The 20,698-nt window shown below is 37.4% G+C and overlaps 2 protein-coding genes across 2 annotated transcripts in view; one reads left to right on the top strand and one right to left on the bottom strand.

Moving 5' to 3' along the window:
• LOC137394920 (trafficking protein particle complex subunit 9-like) overlaps window positions 1–20,698 on the bottom strand; it is a 77,925-nt gene that overhangs the window by 9,120 nt on the left and 48,107 nt on the right. Inside the window, exons 11-14 of the mRNA XM_068081702.1 lie at window positions 6,868–7,007; window positions 6,544–6,629; window positions 5,794–5,920; window positions 1,719–1,926 (exon numbers count right to left, since the gene is read on the bottom strand). Coding sequence (XP_067937803.1) covers window positions 1,719–1,926; window positions 5,794–5,920; window positions 6,544–6,629; window positions 6,868–7,007 — 561 coding nt within the window. The remainder of the gene's footprint in view (window positions 1–1,718; window positions 1,927–5,793; window positions 5,921–6,543; window positions 6,630–6,867; window positions 7,008–20,698) is intronic.
• On the top strand, window positions 18,350–19,182 carry LOC137385404 (uncharacterized). Its single transcript, XM_068071857.1, has 2 exons — window positions 18,350–19,040; window positions 19,175–19,182. The coding sequence occupies exons 1-2, from the start codon at window positions 18,350–18,352 to the stop codon at window positions 19,180–19,182; spliced, it is 699 nt and encodes a 232-aa protein (XP_067927958.1).

Below are 20,698 nucleotides of genomic sequence, written 5' to 3' on the forward strand. Positions count from 1 at the left end.
TCACTGAAGAATTACTTGCTCTATGCCCCATGAAAGGAAATTGCACGGGTGCTGCTGTTTTCAAAGAAATCGACACTGCACTCGAAAAGGCGGGACTGACTTATGATCGTCTGGTGGGAATTGCTACCGATGGTGCACCGGCCATGATCGGCAAGGAGCAAGGCTTGCGTGGTTTCATCCAAAGAAAACTGGAATCCCTGAATGTGAGTAAAGACCAAATATTGTGGTACCATTGCATTATACATCAGGAATCACTTTGCTCCAAAATCTTTAAGTTTGATCACGTCATGGATAATGTCGTGAAAGCTGTCAACTTCATTAGGAGTCGTGCATTGAATCATCGACAGTTTCGAAATTTTCTCGATGAGATAAACGCCGAATTTTCTGGCATTCCTTACTTTACCGAGATCAGGTGGCTCAGCCGTGGACGTACTTTGAAACGCTTTTACGATATTCGAGAACATGTGGCAGCATTTCTTGAAGCAAAAGGAAATTTATGCATCAATTTTGATGACGACAAATGGATGAATGATTTTTCTTTTCTGGTGGACATTACAGACAAACTGAATGAGTTGAATGTGCGGTTACAAGGAAAAGAAAAACTCATCCATAATTTGTTTGGGGAGGTGACAGCTTTCCAAAAGAAACTGGATTTGTGGATTGCTCAAATTGCTGACAGCAATTATGCCCACTTTCCTTGCCTTCAGAAACAGTCGCACATTTCAACCATGAACCGGGAATTCTTTGTGAGTGAGTTAAAACGGATGCAGGAAGAATTTGCCAGGAGATTTAAGGATTTCCGTGCTTGTGAAGACCAGCTGAAATTTTTTTCAATGCCTTTTGACGTGGATCCTGCTGATGCCCCCGTTGAGCTTCAAATGGAATTGAATGAATTACAAAGTGATTTTGATGTCAAGAGTCAATTTTTAAATAGGAATCTGATGGACTTCTACAAATACGGTCTGCCTCACACTCAATTTCCAAATCTTACATGCTACGCAAAACGCTTTCTCGTTTTGTTCGGTTCGACATGGATGTGTGAATATCTCTTCAGTCGCATGCAATTAATAAAATCGAACAAAAGAAATTCTTTGAGTGACGCTCACCTCGAAGATGAACTCCGACTGGCCTTAACAAATATTCCGGCAGACATCGAAAAGCTTCTTGATGACTCGAAACAATTTCAAGTTTCTCACTGATATTTTCGTTCATTACCGGTTTACATCTAAAATGAAATTGTTTTATTATTGAAATACAAAGCCATTTGAACAATGTTTTTTTTAATCTTGATAAATTGTTGAATTTATTTTATAGAATTTAAGGCACTAAATCAAAATTTCTAATGATCATTTCGTATTCATGTAATATCTGGAGACTATAATCTTTTGATAGCAATAAAAGTAATAGAAATACATGTAGTATCATATGTAGGACCCCCTATGTTTAAATTGAGTTATGAATTATAATTGTATAAAGGGTAATTTCTATAAATAAAAAATACAATCAATATTTACAGTTCTGAATACTTTTCCAAACCATTTCAAATAGTTCTATTAAAGAATGTAAGACTAGAAATGTGAGTCCGGCCCACTGGCGTCATTTTTTTTTAAATTCGGCCCATGTTCGGAAAAGGTTGGGCAGCACTGCCCTACATACTTGCACAAACACATGGATGCTAGCAATGAATGACGCAGTGCAATTTGCAAAACAACACTTACTGTTCACCAACATAAACCTGAAGGATAGCGCTGGTCACAATAGCATTATCTCCACCTGTCACCATATATGGACTTTTTGGAAGGGAGGAAGAGAGGTGTAGTGCTGGCATGGAGGGGGCAACGTTAACAGAAAATACTTTCTGTTTAATGTGTGGCAGGTCAGAGAACAGACAGCGGCTCACAACTCCAAAGAGTGTCATTTGATAACCTTATTAAAAATATACCCAAATAAATATATTCCAAATAAATAAAGTCTCATTGCTGTATCGGATGATAATAGAAGAATGAACAGGCGTATTTATTGTCATCATATGTTTTTATAGCAGTTCCCCATCACAGACAGTTGTTACTATAATAATATCAAACCTGCTGAATCCTAACACTGCATATATAAATACCTACTATAACCTAAGCCTCATGACTTACCATACAAATATGAGAGGAACTTAAACCTTACTCGGTAGACTGACCCAACTGATTCAAAAGTTGGTAGAAAATGCAACAACATTGTAAAATTAATTATATGGGTGCCGGAAAACCAATATTTAATCCTTAAAGGTTGACTTGCAACAAAATTCACATTACAGTTATTTGGTATCAAAAGATTCACCATGTCTTACTCTGCTGTGTTGTAGGTGCAAAATATGTGGAAATGTGACTACAAACTCTTGAAAGCTCAAAAACGAACAGTTAATCGCGGCCATCACGAAAATGCCGTAGATTAGAGTCCCTTTCCAAAATGGCTCAAATGGGACGTAATTGAACAAGATGGCTTCTGTTTATATTTTCACGCAACCTCATTCGTCGAAATATTTTCACAAATATACTTCACGCATTCAATAAAACCATGTCTATTGTCCTTACGTGTCTTTTTCATCATCATTGTAATGCTGTCACTTTGAGCACTAATATCTCAAAACCTGCCGTAAAATTTTGTGTAATTTTTTAACCTTAGCTCGAAGGAGTGCATATCATCCTCTGATAAACATGAGGAGCCTGTTGGTCACCTGTGATAGTTGAAAAATGCTGCAGAAATTATTCGCACTGCTTGGCAGGAAGTATGAGTCACATGATCAGATTACGACTAGACGATTAGACCAAGCCAAAACAAAACTGTAAAGTAGCGCGCATCTATATTTGATACGGGCTTTTCTATAGAACCCGAAGTGTTTGTCATAAACTAGTGCTACGAGACGTTTTATATCGAGCCTTTTATTGGCCTTTCAATTCACGTGATAACATCATGTGTCAAAACAATAACCAAATCGTTTGAGTACGTCAGAGAAATAAATTGATTCCAATTTACAGCGGTTTCGTAATGGCTGTAATTAACTGTTCGTTTTTGAGCTTTCAAGAGCTTGTAATAACATTTTCACATGTTTTGCACCTACAACACAGCAGAGTAAGACATGGTGAATCTTTTGATACCAAATAACTGTAATGTGAGTTTTGTTGCGAGTCAACCTTTAATTCTTATCCTTCAATCCATGATTGTGTCAATTTGCTAAACGATTGTGACTCATATTGAATGTGAGCAGCAAAAAGATGTTTTTCTTACAACCAATAGAAGAAGAATAATAAGAACAAGTACAATAGTAAACAATACTACAAAAATATATTTTTATTTAATAACAAATTTGTTGCAAATGAGGTATATCATTTGACAAAAAGTAATTGAAAGTTTTAAGTAGAGCTTTTAGTGGTAAGAATCACCAGCAGTCTCTGAAGCTTTTTATTATACCACATGTACAATCGGTACTAATGCTTACCTAGCTAAGTAAATCTTAGCTTGCCAATTATGGCATAGAAAATGCAAACAGTTCGGTGACAAAGATTTTACTCGTCACAAACATGCCTATCAAAGTACTGGTGGGACTCAACACTAACATGCCTATCAAAGTACTGGTGTGACTCAACACTAACATGTCTATCAAAGTAATGGTGTGACTCAACACAACCATGCCTATCAAAGTACTGGTGTGACTCAACACTAACATGCCTATCAAAGTACTGGTGTGATTCAACACAAACATGTCTATCAAAGTACTGGTGGGACTCAACACAAACAAGTCTATCAAAGTACTGGTGTGACTCAACACTAACATGCCTATCAAAGTACTGGTGTGACTCAACACTAACATGCCTATCAAAGTACTGGTGTGACTCAACACTAACATGTCTATCAAAGTAATGGTGTGACTCAACACAACCATGCCTATCAAAGTACTGGTGTGACTCAACACTAACATGCCTATCAAAGTACTGGTGTGACTCAACACAAACAAGTCTATCAAAGTACTGGTGTGACTCAACACAAACAAATCTATCAAAGTACTGGTGTGACTCAACACAAACAAGTCTATCAAAGTACTGGTGTGACTCAACACTAACATGTCTATCAAAGTACTGGTGTGACTCAACACAAACAAGTCTATCAAAGTACTGGTGTGACTCAACACAAACAAATCTATCAAAGTACTGGTGTGACTCAACACAAACAAGTCTATCAAAGTACTGGTGTGACTCAACACTAACATGTCTATCAAAGTACTGGTGTGACTCAACACAAACATGTCTTTCAAAGTACTGGTGTGACTCAACACTAACATGCCTATCAAAGTACTGGTGTGACTCAACACTAACATGCCTATCAAAGTACTGGTGTGACTCAACACTAACATGCCTATCAAAGTACTGGTGTGACTCAACACTAACATGTCTATCAAAGTACTGGTGTGACTCAACACTAACATCAGGGCAAGTTACGTCTGCACTCCCAATCTGCACTGGGTCTTCAGAAGCTGTGAACTTTCAACATTTTCGCACAAAAACAATTAAAGGGTTTGTTTCACTAGGATGGACACTTTTATTACAAACCCCCTAGTTAGATACCTACATGTATGTTCAGTGAAATGCTTATTCTCCTAGGATTATAAACAGCTCTGCTTGATGTTTATCAACAGAACTGCACGCAAAAAACTGGATGTCCACTCTAGAAAAGAGTCTATACAGTTTCTGTCACTAAATGATTTTGGTAACGCATGAGCTGATATGGATAGCTTTGCAGCTTTCAAGTCTGTGAAGAAATTAGTTTTTCTGTGTAAACACGAATTAGTTAAGCAACTATGATGCCTCCTAATACCAACCACGAGAAGCAGAAAAATAAAGCATAACAGGAGATGGTGAAGTGTGAAGGCAAACTAATAATGCTAGCAGAAGTTGTATGCTAACACTATCAGATAATTAATCAAAAATTAACAGAAGTTGATAAATAACAGAGTTACTTATCAAAGTCTTATTACACAAGTTAGACGCCAAACTTCATGTAAAGTGACTTCAAAAATTACTTTTAGCAATCATGAGAAACTGGTTAGAAATAGTTTCCATTTAACTCATTGCGTACCACGACCGACCCGCGTAGTGAGGCTGGGCACACCGCTTGCGTATGGCCAAGAGCTGCATGGTGTGGCTTTAACAGGCTTCATACAAAACGTTTCTGATTCATGAATAGTTAATTAATTAGTCTATCGGGTGTTTGTAGTTGAACCAAAGGAACTAATCATCTGCTTGCAATTAGCCAACAGAAAATATGTTTACAGCCCTCCCTGAACTTAGTTTCCCTTTGCAAAGACATTGTTTTTTTTTGCAGTTTTTTCTCGCAATGGTCAGCCGTGTCAGACGCATTACAGTTACAGATTTTAACTAATCGTAGACCAATGGACTTCTGGTGATTATTTTTTGAACAATACTACCACTGAAATTGATTATCTTATTTTCAATTATAATAATAATAATGACATAAACTATAATAATAATGGAATAAGCTAGAATAATATTGCTAACTCAAAACATGCTCACGGTAGTAGCAAAAATGGCATTTTTTCTGGCATCAGCTGATGTAAAATCTTATGCTGATTAATTTGGTATCAAAATGATATTTTTTGTAGACTATGAGGTTCAGAAGCTGTGACAATCTATACTACGTGCCCTTGTCAAATATCATGTTTTACCGAATACTTAATCATGTCCCGTGAAAAAAATCACTTTGGTAGTGAAAGAATTAAAGAGGCATTACCTAGAATTTTGAGGGTGCCATGGGTAAGGGGGACACCCATAATAATAATAGCGTGTGGGCCAGAGTCTGCCGGCAGAGTATGACTAGAGGGATGGGGTTGAAACTCCACGCCTTCGACCAACAGGCTCTGCAATACGATAAACAATGATATTCAGGTATGGCACTGGCAACATTGAGTACTCTCATGCAGAAATCTGTAAGCAATTAATCTGGCTGCTGCGGTATTTCCATCTAAACGTTTCTATCCCTCAAGCTTTCTCACAACTCGAGTCTTTATAGGCTGCCATAAGAAGCGCGCGACGCAGCATCATCTCAACACCTAGATTAGACTAAGTCTGAGGACATTGTAACTGGACATCAGTTATTTTATGTAGTCCTTGCAGCGCGTTGCAGGGAATGTCTGAGAATTGATAGAACTGCATGTAATTCTTACCATTTTAGCCTACAGTTCTGTACTTGTTTATCTGTTTGTTTTGTTCTATGTAAAACATTGAATGCCTTCAAAATTCAGCCCAATGCATAACAAGACAAATTACAAAATCGATTGCTTTAACTAAAAAGTATTTAGCACCAAACTTTTTTAAAAGATAACAGAATAAATCAAACCGCTTCTTTGACTGCAGCACCAGCTCTGTGTACTTCTACGTTGACCTGGTATTTTACCTTTATGAATCATTTGAGAAGACAACCCAGACAAAGCACCAGGCTGGCCAACTGATTGACAATCCAAAACCACCACCACACACTTACCAAGTCCTTTAGCTTCAGTTCCAGCCGAAGAGGGTTAAATAGCGAGATTTCAACGCTTCCAGAATTTCCCTGCACCCAACCAAACTCTGTAAAAACAGAATACACAAGGTTGCAGTAAAGCATTTTCAACTTTGAAGTCCTGTAGTAATACCGCAGAAAATGCCTCACTATCTATACGAGTAATGGCAAGTGTAACCTTCACAGGTTGGAATTGAAAGGCGTAAAAGTGTGGCATACTAACTTCGGATAAAAAGCCTGATTATAGGTTGATAACGACAGCAAAACCAATATATAAGGTAAAGAAGATAAGTGAGTCTGACATACCGTATTCAGTAACGGAGAGGGAGCGTGGGGTCTGCCGTGTAAAGTTTAAGGGTGAATAAATAAAAACACTTTCAGATGGCAGAACTTCCTTCTGCTTATGAGGCTCTAATTGGGGAGGTAGCTTCAGCAGCTCAAACTTTCTGTAGCGAAATTAACTCTCGTCATTCGATGAGTAAATACAGAATATTCTCGATTTTTCAAAGTTGAGCCATGAAAGTTATTGAATACCTTGTATTAAATACCAGTACCCTCACCTCACATTTAAACTACATTTTAAAAGAACTAAACTAATGACTGTCAACAACTAAAACCATCTCCATTGCTGATGAGACTAATAAATGAGATGAGAATGCTTGTGATTTCTAGCAATCATGCCTTTAAAACTCTGTGGTTATAGCTACTCATCAAAGTTATTTAAATAGCCAAGATAACATGAAGAATCCACATTCGTGCTCATGTCTGGGATTCATGCAAGTTTTAAGCCATCAGCCATGGTGTGCCCATGCTCAAAATGCTAGGTGTAACAGATCGTGAAAAAAATTATTTGGTTCAACATTTTTTGCTACAAACCTGGTTCACGCATTTTACGTACTGCCTGAACCCCATTTAAATTACAGGTCCATCGATGTTTGAGAGAGTTATGTTCACATACACAAATATCACGGAATATTTATAGCTTGAGTGCTAACCTAGGCTACAGCTAAAATATCAGATTTAGTGCGACATTCGCATAGATGAATTTCGTCATAAGACTTGTTTTGAGATCTAATAGTTTTTGCAAGCAAAATAGATGGCTAAACCAACAGCAATATTCAACATACCCAGCCATGAGACCAAACGCCAGAGGGGCTTTTTGTGACATATACATGAATGTTAATTTGTAAGGTTTACCCCTTTACTGATATTATCCTGCCTTTAACCTGTTTCCACAAACTGTTGAGTGATGACAGAGGATGAAATAAAAAGAAAATTTAATTGTTACGTAATATTAGTAACGGCTTATAAACATGTGATTAATTTAGCAAATACAATACAACAGAGTAGATGTCTGGCACTATTAAAGTTTACTTTGGTCGAGCAGGAAGGAAAGTATAACAAGCAAGCATTACCATTTACATCATACAATGGGGATACCTCTAGTAAACAGGTATATGTTCCCTCAGTTTATCATTCATCCTACATTCAACTGATGTCCAGCATGATTTAAGTCTTATGTACCACTTTTTAATCTCTATTCACATAGCAAAAGTCATGGCTTTCAGCTTTTCTTCAGCAAAAATGACCATTAATAATGCAACAACACGCAGAGCAGTAAAGAAGTAGACTTGGACTATGCTGTAATATACATGTAGATCTATTTTTCCCATAAAGGGATCTCATGCATACAATTTATAGTTATCTGCGCCTATGTAGCCATCTTGGTCAGATGTGTGCAATGCACCAACAAGTCATCTAAGAGATAACGAAATGTATAAAACCAGGATTTATAACTTGACTTGGATTTTGTAATAATTTTCAGTCCAAAGGTTGAAGTAAAAATTAGCGTGAGGAGAAGGCGTAACCTCCAAATAACACTTATGAATCATTCGAGTGGCCAGATAATAGTAAACTTTTGTAAACATGACAAATGGGAAGGAAAATCACACACCGGAAATGTATATAACCAGGTCTTTCCTAAAATATTAGTTTATGGTGACTGTTAGCATATGCAAATAAATGAATGGCAAATCCAGTGGTTTAGCCAATAAAATAATTAAGCAGCGATTCATTTCAATAAAACTGTCTAATCAGAGCCCGTATTTGAGTGTCAGCCAGATGCTAAGTTGGTCGAATAAGCAGTTGCTTGGCAGAATAGGAAGGGAATATGACAGGCCATGCAAGTAACTTTAGACGATACTCTTAAATTTTTGTCAGCCAACCACAAATAATAGATAAAATAATATTATGAAATTATGAATCATATCACATATTTAAATAGCCCTGCAAACATAAGATAAATGAACAAACAATTAGAGAGCAAATCATACTGTGGTAATGAACTTTGCATGTATGAATGAAGAAAAATGACTGCCTCCAATCGATACTATTAAATGCTTGTGAATTATGTTTGTAGTAGAGCAGGAACATAAACTTATCTTTCAGCTTATTCTTTCAGAAGATGGGCTACTCATGCAAAAATGTTTCATAGTCAGAAATTTATGCTGAATTCAGTTATAATGTTTCTACACATATGTGTTTGCACATTTCTGAGTTAGAGAGCACTTTTGAATTGAGAGGGGGCAACTCCAAGTTTGCTTGGAAAACCTTACATATCAGACAAAGAAAACTATTTTATAATCTCGAAAACTAATAAATGCTTTTCTTTGAGATTAGGTGAGTCAACTCTCAGCACTTCTTAACCCATGCCAAGGATGCAGCAAGACCGCTTGTTTCACTGTCTCGATTAGTCTGTGAATGAAGCCCTAGTCAGAGTGACTAAACTTCAATATGAGACAGCCAAACAGTATTCAAACAGATGGTTGATATTGGAAGAAGAGAGCATTCAATGTGAAATTGCTCAAAAAATGCTAAGCTTTGAGAACTTTGATGAGAGCTCAGACTTGTTATGTCATTATGCATGTTATAAAAAGTATTGTAACAAACTCGTTATGGAAAGAGCTGAGAAAAGACATGAGAAGAAACAGAAAGAATGTGATACAGCAGAAGAGGTGAGACTACATATTTATTACTTTACAAATTCATGATGATTACTCCATGATGATGGTACATTGGTGGGAGAAAAAAAAACATTTTCATTTATGTCTACTAGAGGTGGAACGAGACAGGTTTTTTAAGCTCGAGACGAGACTCGAGACACTGTCTTGTAAAAATTCGAGACTCGAGACACGAGACAGTAAAATAATGAGCATTTGGTGATGATTTCACTACACAAGTACTAGCTACTTGGTAGATATAAAATTAATAAAACTCTTTTTAAATTGAATTTTCACCTGGTGTAAACGACTTAAATACAACATTTTAATAGTGATATGCATGTAGTTTTTGTAAACAAAAGTGACACAAACAGCTCTAAAATACCGAAGTTATATATTCTAAGAATTTTGAGCTTGATTGATCATAATTATTATAAACATATTGCTTTGTACATGTATATTTTTACCATCTATTGAATAGTTCTTACTTTTTAATGTAATGTGTAATGAAACCGATAGCCGTCACTCTACAAAGAAATACCGCAACTAAAAGAACACACGATAACACTTTCATTCTTATCGTTTCATTAAAGTTTTCTTTGTGTATTAGCTGTAGTATGTGAATTATATTTAAATTGTACTCATGAAATTATATTAATTACTGTATACATGCACATGTATATTCTTACATTGAGCTAACAAAACGTCATTGTTAACCGAGCACGGACTATGGTCGACACGGCCTTTCGTTCGTTTCTCCGTGTCCGGGCAAGTTTTACCCGCGATTGGTAGTATATACGTAAAAGAGGCCCGAATTTTATGAAGGGCAGTTGGTGTTTAGACACGATACGATAAAATACAGACATTTTACCCGCAAGTCTTATTTATTAAATTGGATTATCCGAAGAGTAATTAGATACGACCCGGTATCTGTTTTAACGACACAGAACCGAACTAAAAAAAAACAGGGCCGTTGTCCGGACTACACGATTAGACTCAGTGGCCAACATAATCAGTAGCAACAGGTAGTAACGGACCGGGTATAACTTTAAAGGCAGTTGCCCGCAATCCATTACAATATATGGAGTTGTTGCTACCGCAAAAAGCCATGTTTTAACAACCATGCGCAGGCGCTTTAGTTCTACTTCCTGTCTCGAGTTTGGCAATAGTTAAGTCGAGACGAGACCGATACGAGACGAGACAGGTCGATACTCGAGACGTCTCGTGTCTCGTTCCACCTCTAATGTCTACACATTTTGTGAGCAGCAAAACTAACTCTTTGCAGTTTACATGACGTGTTATAGCCTACAATTTGGACATAAATTTATAGATAAATTACATGTATGATCCTTCCTTGGTTTTTTGCATATGACCACACAAACTATGCTAGATATGGCACGCTGTACTATGCAGAGATGACTAATCTGAAAGTATCACATAGCAAGGTGTATGAGGCTCTAAGAAGGGCTATAAGAAGGGGTATTTTACTTATCAATCACGACATCACTGTCCATTCAGCTCCATTGCTTGTGATCAATCTATTGAGCAAACTGTTAAAAGAGACTCAAAGTCTCACGGTGGAATCATAGGGTTTACCATGAAGTCATTGGCCTCTCAACGGTGGACTCCATCTAACCCGGAACGAACAGCTGTACATACAGACATGAATAAGATGACAGTGCTTGGTGATTCGGATGCAGCAAGTTATGAGATGCGTGAAAAGGCATGGAAGGCTGATAAGGAAATGAGGAAAGTCATGAAAGACGCATAACAGCAATAATAAATCCGTTTGCCCGTTTCAAACCACCAAGCTAGTACATATTACCAGTGGTGCAAAAGCCTCCATTGAAGTGAAGCAGGATCTTGAAATGGCAAATGTGATAGGAGAGAAACAGCTTTCAGAATTTGTCCAGAAGAGGTTAAGCACCCAAGAGATTGATTTCAATGCATCTATCAAGTCAAACAAGCTCAAAACCTTCACCACATTACCATCAACTAAGAAGAAATCAAAATAAATAGTCCTAGAGTGTTCGCACAGACTGTTTGAGAGTCATCAGCCAACAGCGTAACTTGGATTTGAGAAAAGTGTTATCATTCTCTCTTGGCAACATCAGCTGGTCCCTGGCTAACTCTGATGGTTCTATATTGAAAACTGCTAAGTTGGCTCTGATGGCTGCCGTTGAGAAAGATGTTGCTGATCAACCATTAATCTATGTTAACCAGGATCAGCTACCAGTCTTTGACGCGGTTGTGGTTGATGCTATGGTCAAAATTCAGACCCTGAAAGCTTTTGCAATGAATAGTTAGTATTGCAAGCGTGTATCACACATGTGGTGTGAATTTTGTTTGTGACACATACCCTGATATCAGCATTACGGGAGGCGAGAGAAGTCATAGAAATGTGAAAGGAAGGCAAAAGGTTGCTGTGTTTAGTTCGAACTAATCATTGCCAAAATGGTCTGAACTTCTAGCAGATGGCTCAAACAAGACTGCCCTAGTGAAATTTTTGAAGGATACATGAAGCAAGTCAACTGTGAAGCAGAAACTAGGTCTTGTAACAGCTTTTTCTCAAGAACGCCACATGATCAGTTGTGACCTTGATGGATCAATCGCTGTAAGCCAAATAGATAATTTGACCACGAGGAGGCAGATACGCCATGTTATCACTTATCCGCAAAGATAATGGAAGACAAACCCAGCTCAAAAGTTCTAGTCAAGTGCCAGGACACAGGTGTTTTCCTAAGCTGTCTATCTCTAGTGGATGAGCTGCTATCACGGAAACTCATTTGCTGGTAAGGAGCAGTTGAGATATGTAAACATAGGCTGTCTGTCTACCATCCTCACACCCGAACGATGCAAAGCACTGCTCGGGCTCCATGCTCTAAGTGGATGCGACAGTGTAAGCGCATTCTGTTCCAAAGGAAAGATAACTTTCTTCAAGCTGCTAAAGAACCATCCGGAATTCTGTAACACACTGAAATCATTGGGTACAGATTTTGAAGTTGATGGTGCAATAAGAGAATCTATTGAGACATTCATATGCAGATTATATGGTGAAGAGACAAATTCCATCAATGAAGCACCGGTATAAGATCTTCTGCTCACCGTCTCGCACATCACAATCAAACCTACCACCCACACTAGAAGAGTTAAATCTCCATATATCTAGGGCTGCCTATTAGGCAGCGATATGGAGAAGAGCCAAGCAAATCATCATCAATGCCCCCATCCCCCCAGCAACATGGATGGTTTATGGAAGGTGGATAGCTTAAAGCTAGATGAATGACGCAACAACCAGCACCTCCTTATGTGCTCATGGACATGTTTTGTCGATGCAAAACTGGATGCCAGTCTCATCGCTGTCAGTGCAACAACACAGATCTCAAGTGTACGGACATGTGCAGCTGCTGGAGCAATAGAAATAACGAGGATGGAGATGAAAGTAGTGATGCAGAAGACTCAGATGACTGTGAATTAGAAGGTTATTATTTGAGTAGTATTGTAACCAGAGGTGTGCTTCATGTTTGATTAGAATGCATATGTGTCATACCGTATAAGAGACTGACTAATTGCGATTTCACTTGCATAATAATGTACACAGTTCAACATAATAAGCATTAATGATGAATATATGTATACTAAAATATTATATATACATGGTCTGAGTCTTTAATAATACTTTTCATTTTGTTTTGTAGATCTGTAATGATATAGGAGTTGCGGAATAACAAGGACAAACTGTAAAGCTGCCACAATATCAACCAAACTGGGAATAGGCAACATAATATTATATAATACACTTCTAATATTATTTCAATATTTGAATAATAAATATTTTAGTGTTATTAGAATTGATTTCAACTTAGGTTATTGCTAATTATTTAGTATTTATATGCCATTTTCATAATCAAATTGTTGGCAGAAGCACATAAAACATTACAGACATTTATTTAATTAAAATAATATATTAATTATATTGCTCAAAAATGAACAATCTGAGAGGTGTAGAAACTAGATATTTGAAATCAGCTCAAGATTCTGATCTAATGTAGATGCCACTGTTATCACATAGCCCACCTTCAAAAGGAATAAATCACTTTTTTGACAGCTTTTTGATGCCCTCCTGCTCTACTATTGTAGCCATTTTACACTTTGTATTTGAAAGCTTAGCATGTTCCCTCCAAACTTTATAGTATAATTGCTAAAAATATCGTCAAAGAAAATATTCTAGATTTTTTATTCTGCATCAACGAGCAAATATTGCAAAATAAAGGTGAGAATATTCTCACTCATTTCAGCTAAAACATATAGCAAACAAGGATGAGGAAATAAGATGTGAGAATGTCATAGACTTTACGCAGTACAGCCAAACTCCTCATCACCTCAACATACAAACTTAACAGAGTACAGTAAACCTCTCCTCAGCATCCCCTCAACATACAAACTTAACAGATTACAGTCAAACCTCTCCTTAGCATCACCTCAACATACAAACTTAACAGGGTACAGTCAAACCTCTCCTCAGCATCACCTCAACATACAAACTTAACAGAGTAAAGTCAACCTCTCCTCCTCATCACCTCAACATACAAACTCAACAGGGTACAATCAAACCTTTCCTCAGCATAATCTCAACATACAAACTTTTAGCAAGTGATGTAGCACTTGAGCAATTATATAAGTTTGTAGCAAAAACAGTTTCCAACATCTTACACTTGAAGTTCTTCAAAACAGTTTCATAAGTGAAAGTTCCGAGATTGATGAAAACCAATGATAAACTGTCAAAATATATAAAATAATATAAAATACTGGAGCTAAGTTAATTTAAACTTTCTATCATTGAAGTAGGTGAAACTCTATATCTCTAATATTTACTCCACCTCTGAACCTACACATCATTGAGTCTAGACTTCTCTTCACTTGTCTCTAAGGTAAAATAGCAATAATAACTTCATTTTAATGATTATTATTTTATTAATCCATTATGTTTTACATATAACTTTGTTTTACATAATGAATTTATTTTAATACTACATGTATGTGTGATCATCTTCAGTAGCTATTCAGGAGTTCTGATAAGTTGTCTAGCAGTAGAATAAATTAGATGAACCATAGTGTATTATTAATGGAAATATTTGCTACAACCTATGAGTTTTAATACATGTACATGAAGCACATTGCTGAATAAAATAACTTTGTATCTTAGAGATTGAGAATCTCAACTTTTCCCATTTTGAAATGTGTTGAAACCAATTTTAAATTTGCTTTCCCCAGTCTTTCTTTAATGTTATTCTGCATTCCAATACTGATGACTACTCATTTTAGCAGTACTTCATACAAGCATAATTATACTGATATACTCTATATATATGCACAGTATATATATAAGATATATACTGTGCATATATATACAGTATATATATGCACAGTATATATATACATACAGTATATATATGCACAGTATATACATATATAAATATATACTGTGCATATATATACAGTATATATAAGATATATACTGTGCATATAAATACAGTATATATATGTACATATATATACAGTATATATATGTACATATATGTACTGTATATATATGTACATATAGGTTATATATATACTGTATATATATGCACAGTATATATCTTAGGCCTATATATATATTCTGTGCATATATACAGTATATCGGTATACATATATATATATATGACATTTGAATGTCAGTCATTCGTCATTTCTGTGACCAATGTCAGGATGTCCAGACTGGACAGCCTGCCATTTGTCACAGGTCTGTGGTGGGCCATGCCAGTCAGTGTGACATCCACAGCCGCAAGAGCAGGGATTAACAAACTTTTTTTCTGGTCCGTCACTGCAACAGGAGAGGGGTTCAGTCTGTCTTGGCCTGTCCTTGCTACTGATGAATCTCTTCACTGCCAAATGTGTGTTACTAGTCCAGCAAAAGCTAGTAGCACCTTAAACCCTCTTACAAGCAGTTCTCATGAAATAGTCTAGCGAAAATCTACTCATCTCAGCTCGGACATCGAAAGGTCAAACAAGGTCCACGCTGGAAGGAAGAGATGTAGCTCTATGTGTAGCGGAGTAGAATATACGTACGTTGACGGATGGGACGGAGTCGCAGCGCCCAAGGAGGCAGACTGCACTTGTGGCCATGGAGATGGGCAGGTATGGTATAGATATAGCGGCACTAAGCGAAACAAGATTGCCAGGATATGATAGCTCGAGTTGAGCCATGAAGGTTATTGAATACCTTGTATTAAATACCAGTACCCTCACCTCACATTTAAACTACATTTAAACTACATTTTAAAGGAACTAAACTAATGACTGTCAACAACTAAAACTGTTTCAACCACTGGTGAGACTAATAAATGAGACGAGAATGCTTGTGATTTTCTAGCAATCATGCCTTTAAATAGGCAGGATAACCTGAAGAATCCACAATCGTACTCATGTCTGGGATTCATGCAAGTTTTAAGCCATCAGCCATGGTGTGCCCATGCTCAAAATGCTAGGTGTAACAGATCGTAAACCAAAATTATTTGGTTGAACATTTTTTGCTACAAACTTGGTTCACGCATTTTACGTACTGCCTGAAACCTATTTAAATTACGTGTCCATCGATGTTTGAGAGAGTTATGTTCACATACACAAATATCACGGAACATTTATGGCCTTAGTGCTAGCCTAGGCTACAGCTCAAATATCAGATTTAGTGTGAAATTCGCAGAGATGAATTTCGTCATAAGACTTGTTTTGAGAACTAATAATTTTTGCAGACAAATGGAATTTACATTCATATTGAGTAAATAATGAGCACAGCTTTTATGGCAAAATAGATGGCTATACCAACAGTAATATTCAACATACCTAGCTATGAGACCAAACGCCAGAGGGGCTTTTTATGACATATAAATGAATGTTAATTTGTAAGGTTTACCCCTTTACTGATAATATCTTGCCTTTAATCTGTTTTCACAAACTGTTGAGTGATGACAGAGGATGAAATAAAATGAAAATTCAATTGTTATGTAATATTAGTAACGGCTTATAAAGATATTTTAAAATGTGTTTAATTTAGCAAATACAATACAACAGAGTAGATGTCTGGCACTATTAAAGTTTACTTTGGTCGAGCAGGAAGGAAAGTTTAACAAGCAAGCATTACCATTTACATCATACAATGCAGATACCTCTAGTAAACAGGTATATGTTCCCTCAGTTTATCATTCATCCTACATTCAACTGATGTCCAGCATGATTTAAGTCTCATGTACCACCTTTTTTATCTCTATTCACATAGCAAAAGTCATGGCTTTCAGTTTTTCTTTAGCAAAAGTGACCATTAATAATGCAACAACACGCAGAGCAGTAAAGATGTAGACTTATACTATGCTGCAATATCTATTTTTTTCCGTAAAGGAATCTCATGCATGCAATTTGTAAATATCTGCACCTATATAGCCATCTTGGTCAGATGTGTGCAATGCACCAACAAGTCATTTAAGAGATAACGAAATGTATAAAACCAGGATTTATAACTTGACTTGGATTTTGTAATAATTTTCATACCAAACGTTGAAGTAAAAATTAGCGTGAGAAGAAGGCGTAACCTCCAAATAACACTTATGAATCATTCAAGTGGCCAGATAATGATTTACTTTTGCGGAATGTTATAAATGGGAAGGAAAATCACGCATTGGAAAATCTTGCCACATTTTAAACAGGTCAGTTTCACGGTTGGTGAGCAAGTTATATAAGCAGGTCTTTCTTGAAGGAATAGTTTATGGCGACTGTTAGCATAAGCAAATAAATGAATGGCAAATCCAGTGGTTTGGCCAATAAAATAATTAAGCAGAGATTCATTTCAATAAAACTGTCTAATCAGAGCCCCGTATTTGGGTGTCAGCCAGATGGTAAGTTGGTCGAATAAGCAGTTGCTTGGCAGAATAGGAAGGGAATATGACAGGCCATGCAAGTAACTTTAGACGATACTCTTAAATTTTTGTCAGCCACCCACAAACAATAGATAAAATAATATTATGAAATAATGAATCATATCACATATTTAAATAGCCCTGCAAACATAAGATAAATGAACAAACAATTACAGAGCAAATCATATTGTGGTAATGAACTTTGCAAGTATGAATGAAGAAAAATGACTGCCTCCAATCGATACTATTAAATGCCTGTGAATACTGATATTATGTTTGTAGCCATTTTACACTTTGTATTTGGAAGCTTAGCATGTTCCCTTCAAACTTCATTGTATAATTGCTAAAAATATCGTCAAAGAAAATATTCTAGATTTTTTATTCTGCATCAACGAGCAAATATTGCAAAATAAAGGTGAGAATATTCTCACTCATTTCAGCTAAAACATATAGCAAACAAGGATGAGGAAATAAGATGTGAGAATGTCATAGATGTAATGTACCAATGTTTGTATTCTCTGATTATTCATGATCATCACACCTGTATGTCAGCTGATGCAACACATTATGTGAATCAACAGTTTTTACAAGCTAGTGCAGAAATGTTTCCTTGTTATGCTTTCAGTGTGGCAATCTATAATATTGTTTATCTTATTGTGTGTCGTCTGATTCATTGCTGACTTGTTTGTGACAAAATCTTTCAGTGAAATAAATTAGTCTAGTCTAGCACAGCAAACAGTCAAGAAGCTCCCTGTGCACTTCTAATGATAATTAACGTATAAATGAATACATTAAATTGGCGACGAAGAAAAAAGTTTCTACGCTAGACTGGTAAAAATGGCAGCAACAGGTGCAACCACAGCGTCAGCGGTTCCGGTGTTTGGCGGGAAGGTTGAGACGTATTTGGAAAAATTGGACAGTTATTATGCGTTCCACGGAACCAAACCGGAAAAGAAAAAACATGTGCTCATCATGGGACTGTCAGAAGAGCAATATGAAACGCTGGCCTGTCTAACTGCACCAAGGAAGCCAAAAGAAGTGGATGCAGAGGATTTAATTGAGCTGCTGCGAAGGCATTATGGAGCAACAACGAACAAGATGATGGAGCGGGCGAAATTCAGAGAGGTGAAAAGAAGTCCATCAGAGTCAGTTTCAGAGTTTGTGCTGAAACTACGATCTCAAGCTCGAACGTGTGAGTTTCAGGCTAATTTGGAAGAAAATCTGCTAGAACAGTTCCGGATAGGTGTCAATAGTAAGACAGTTCGGGACAGAATTTCAGCAATGCCAGCTGACAGACAAGCAGACCTTTCCGAAGTGGTAGCCATAGCTCGACAAGTGGAGATTGAGGAGAAATTAGACTCGATGAGTGTCACCACCCCACCTGCAGTTGATGTCTCAGCTGTAAGGAAGCAAAGGAGGCATGGTAAGAAATCGTCTACTCCTAGTTCTACTGTTAAGAAGAAAGCATGTTTCCGGTGTATGAGCGAGAAACATCTTAGCAGCAGTACAGATTGTCCAGCCCTGCACCGTAACTGTAACACATGCCACAAAAAAGGACACTTTGCGGGATCTAAATTCTGTAATGGAAAACCCAAAAGGTCTACTACCGTGTCCGCAGTAAACAACCCCGAGTCAAGCGATAGCGATATGTATGCCATTCAGCACATTAGAAGTAAGATGCCTAGATGCTACATCAACATTATGGGTGAGAGAATTCCATTCATTCTTGATACTGGAGCCTGCAGCAATATTATTGGTGTTGACACTTATAATAAGCTGAAGTCCAAGCATAGCATCTCACTGCAAGCTGTCAATGATGATGACAATCTTTTTGGCTATGGCAGCAAGAGAAAATTAGATTTGTGTGGGTCATTCAGTGCTATTGTTCAATGCGGTCATAAAACGGCACGTGCTATTTTCTATGTTTACAATGGTGTGGCTAAATGCTTGTTATCACATGAAACAGCTGTTAGTCTGTCTTTAGTGTCATATAGTGATAATGTTTTGTGTAACATTTTGCCTGGCAATTCTGATGACATAATTAAAAGTTTTCCGACAGTTTTCCAAGGTTTGGGTAAGCTGGTAGGATATCAGGTCAAATTCCACATAGACCCTACAGTAGAGCCAGTAGCTCAACCTCTTAGGAGAACTCCTTTTGGAGTCAGGGAGGGGTTACGTAGGAAATTAGATGCTATGGTGGGTGAGGATGTCATAGAGCAGGTTGTGGGTGTCCCGTCCCGGTGGAGCAGTCCCCTGGTGTGTGTACCTAAAGACAATGGTGACATTAGGGTAACGGTTGACATGCGAAGGGCAAATAAGGCAATTACTCGTGAACGCCACCCCATTCCCACAATCAAGGAAATGCTTGCTAATTTAGAGGGAGGGAAGGTTTTCTCTCGCTTAGATATGAATCAGGGATTTAATCAGGTAGAATTGGAGAAAGAATCAAGGGATATTACCACTTTCTCCACTCCATTTGGCCTGTATCGTTACAAGCGGTTGACAATGGGAGTCAATGCTAGCCCAGAATGTTTTCAGTATATCATCCAGCAGGTTTTGTCAGGTCTAGAGGGTGTACAAAACATGGCTGACGATATCTTCTTACAAGCTAGTTCGGTAGAGGAACATGATATAAGGTTGAAGGCTTTGCTTGAGCGACTCAGAGACGTTGGTATAACCTTGAACGCGAAGAAATGCCAATTCCGTTGTAGCAAGGTCAAGTTTCTAGGTTTTATTGTCTCAGATAAAGGTATATCGGCAGATCCTGAGAAAGTAGAAGCGGTAGTTAATTTCAAAGCCCCACAGAATGCAACTGAGTGTAGAAGTTTCATGGGTCTGGTGAACTTTGTGGGCCGCTTTCTCCCTGATCTTGCAACTGTGTCAGAGCCTATCCGGAGATTGATGCATAAGAATGTTGTGTTTCGATGGGCAAGTGAGCAAAGGAAAGCGTTTGATAAGATCAAACACTTGATGAGCAATGCAGAGACACTGGCGCATTATGATGCTAATGCTAAGACGAAATTAATTGCTGATGCATCTCCATTTGCTTTAGGGGCAGTGCTTGTACAGACACAGCATGGGGTTAACCAGGTGATTGCTTATGGTCATAGATCACTTTCTGATATCGAGAAGCGTTACAGCCAAACTGAGCGTGAGGCACTCTCATTGGTGTGGGCGTGTGAACAT

Source organism: Watersipora subatra, chromosome 1 (genome assembly GCF_963576615.1).
Source record: "Watersipora subatra chromosome 1, tzWatSuba1.1, whole genome shotgun sequence".
Taxonomy (NCBI): Eukaryota; Metazoa; Bryozoa; class Gymnolaemata; order Cheilostomatida; family Watersiporidae; genus Watersipora; species Watersipora subatra.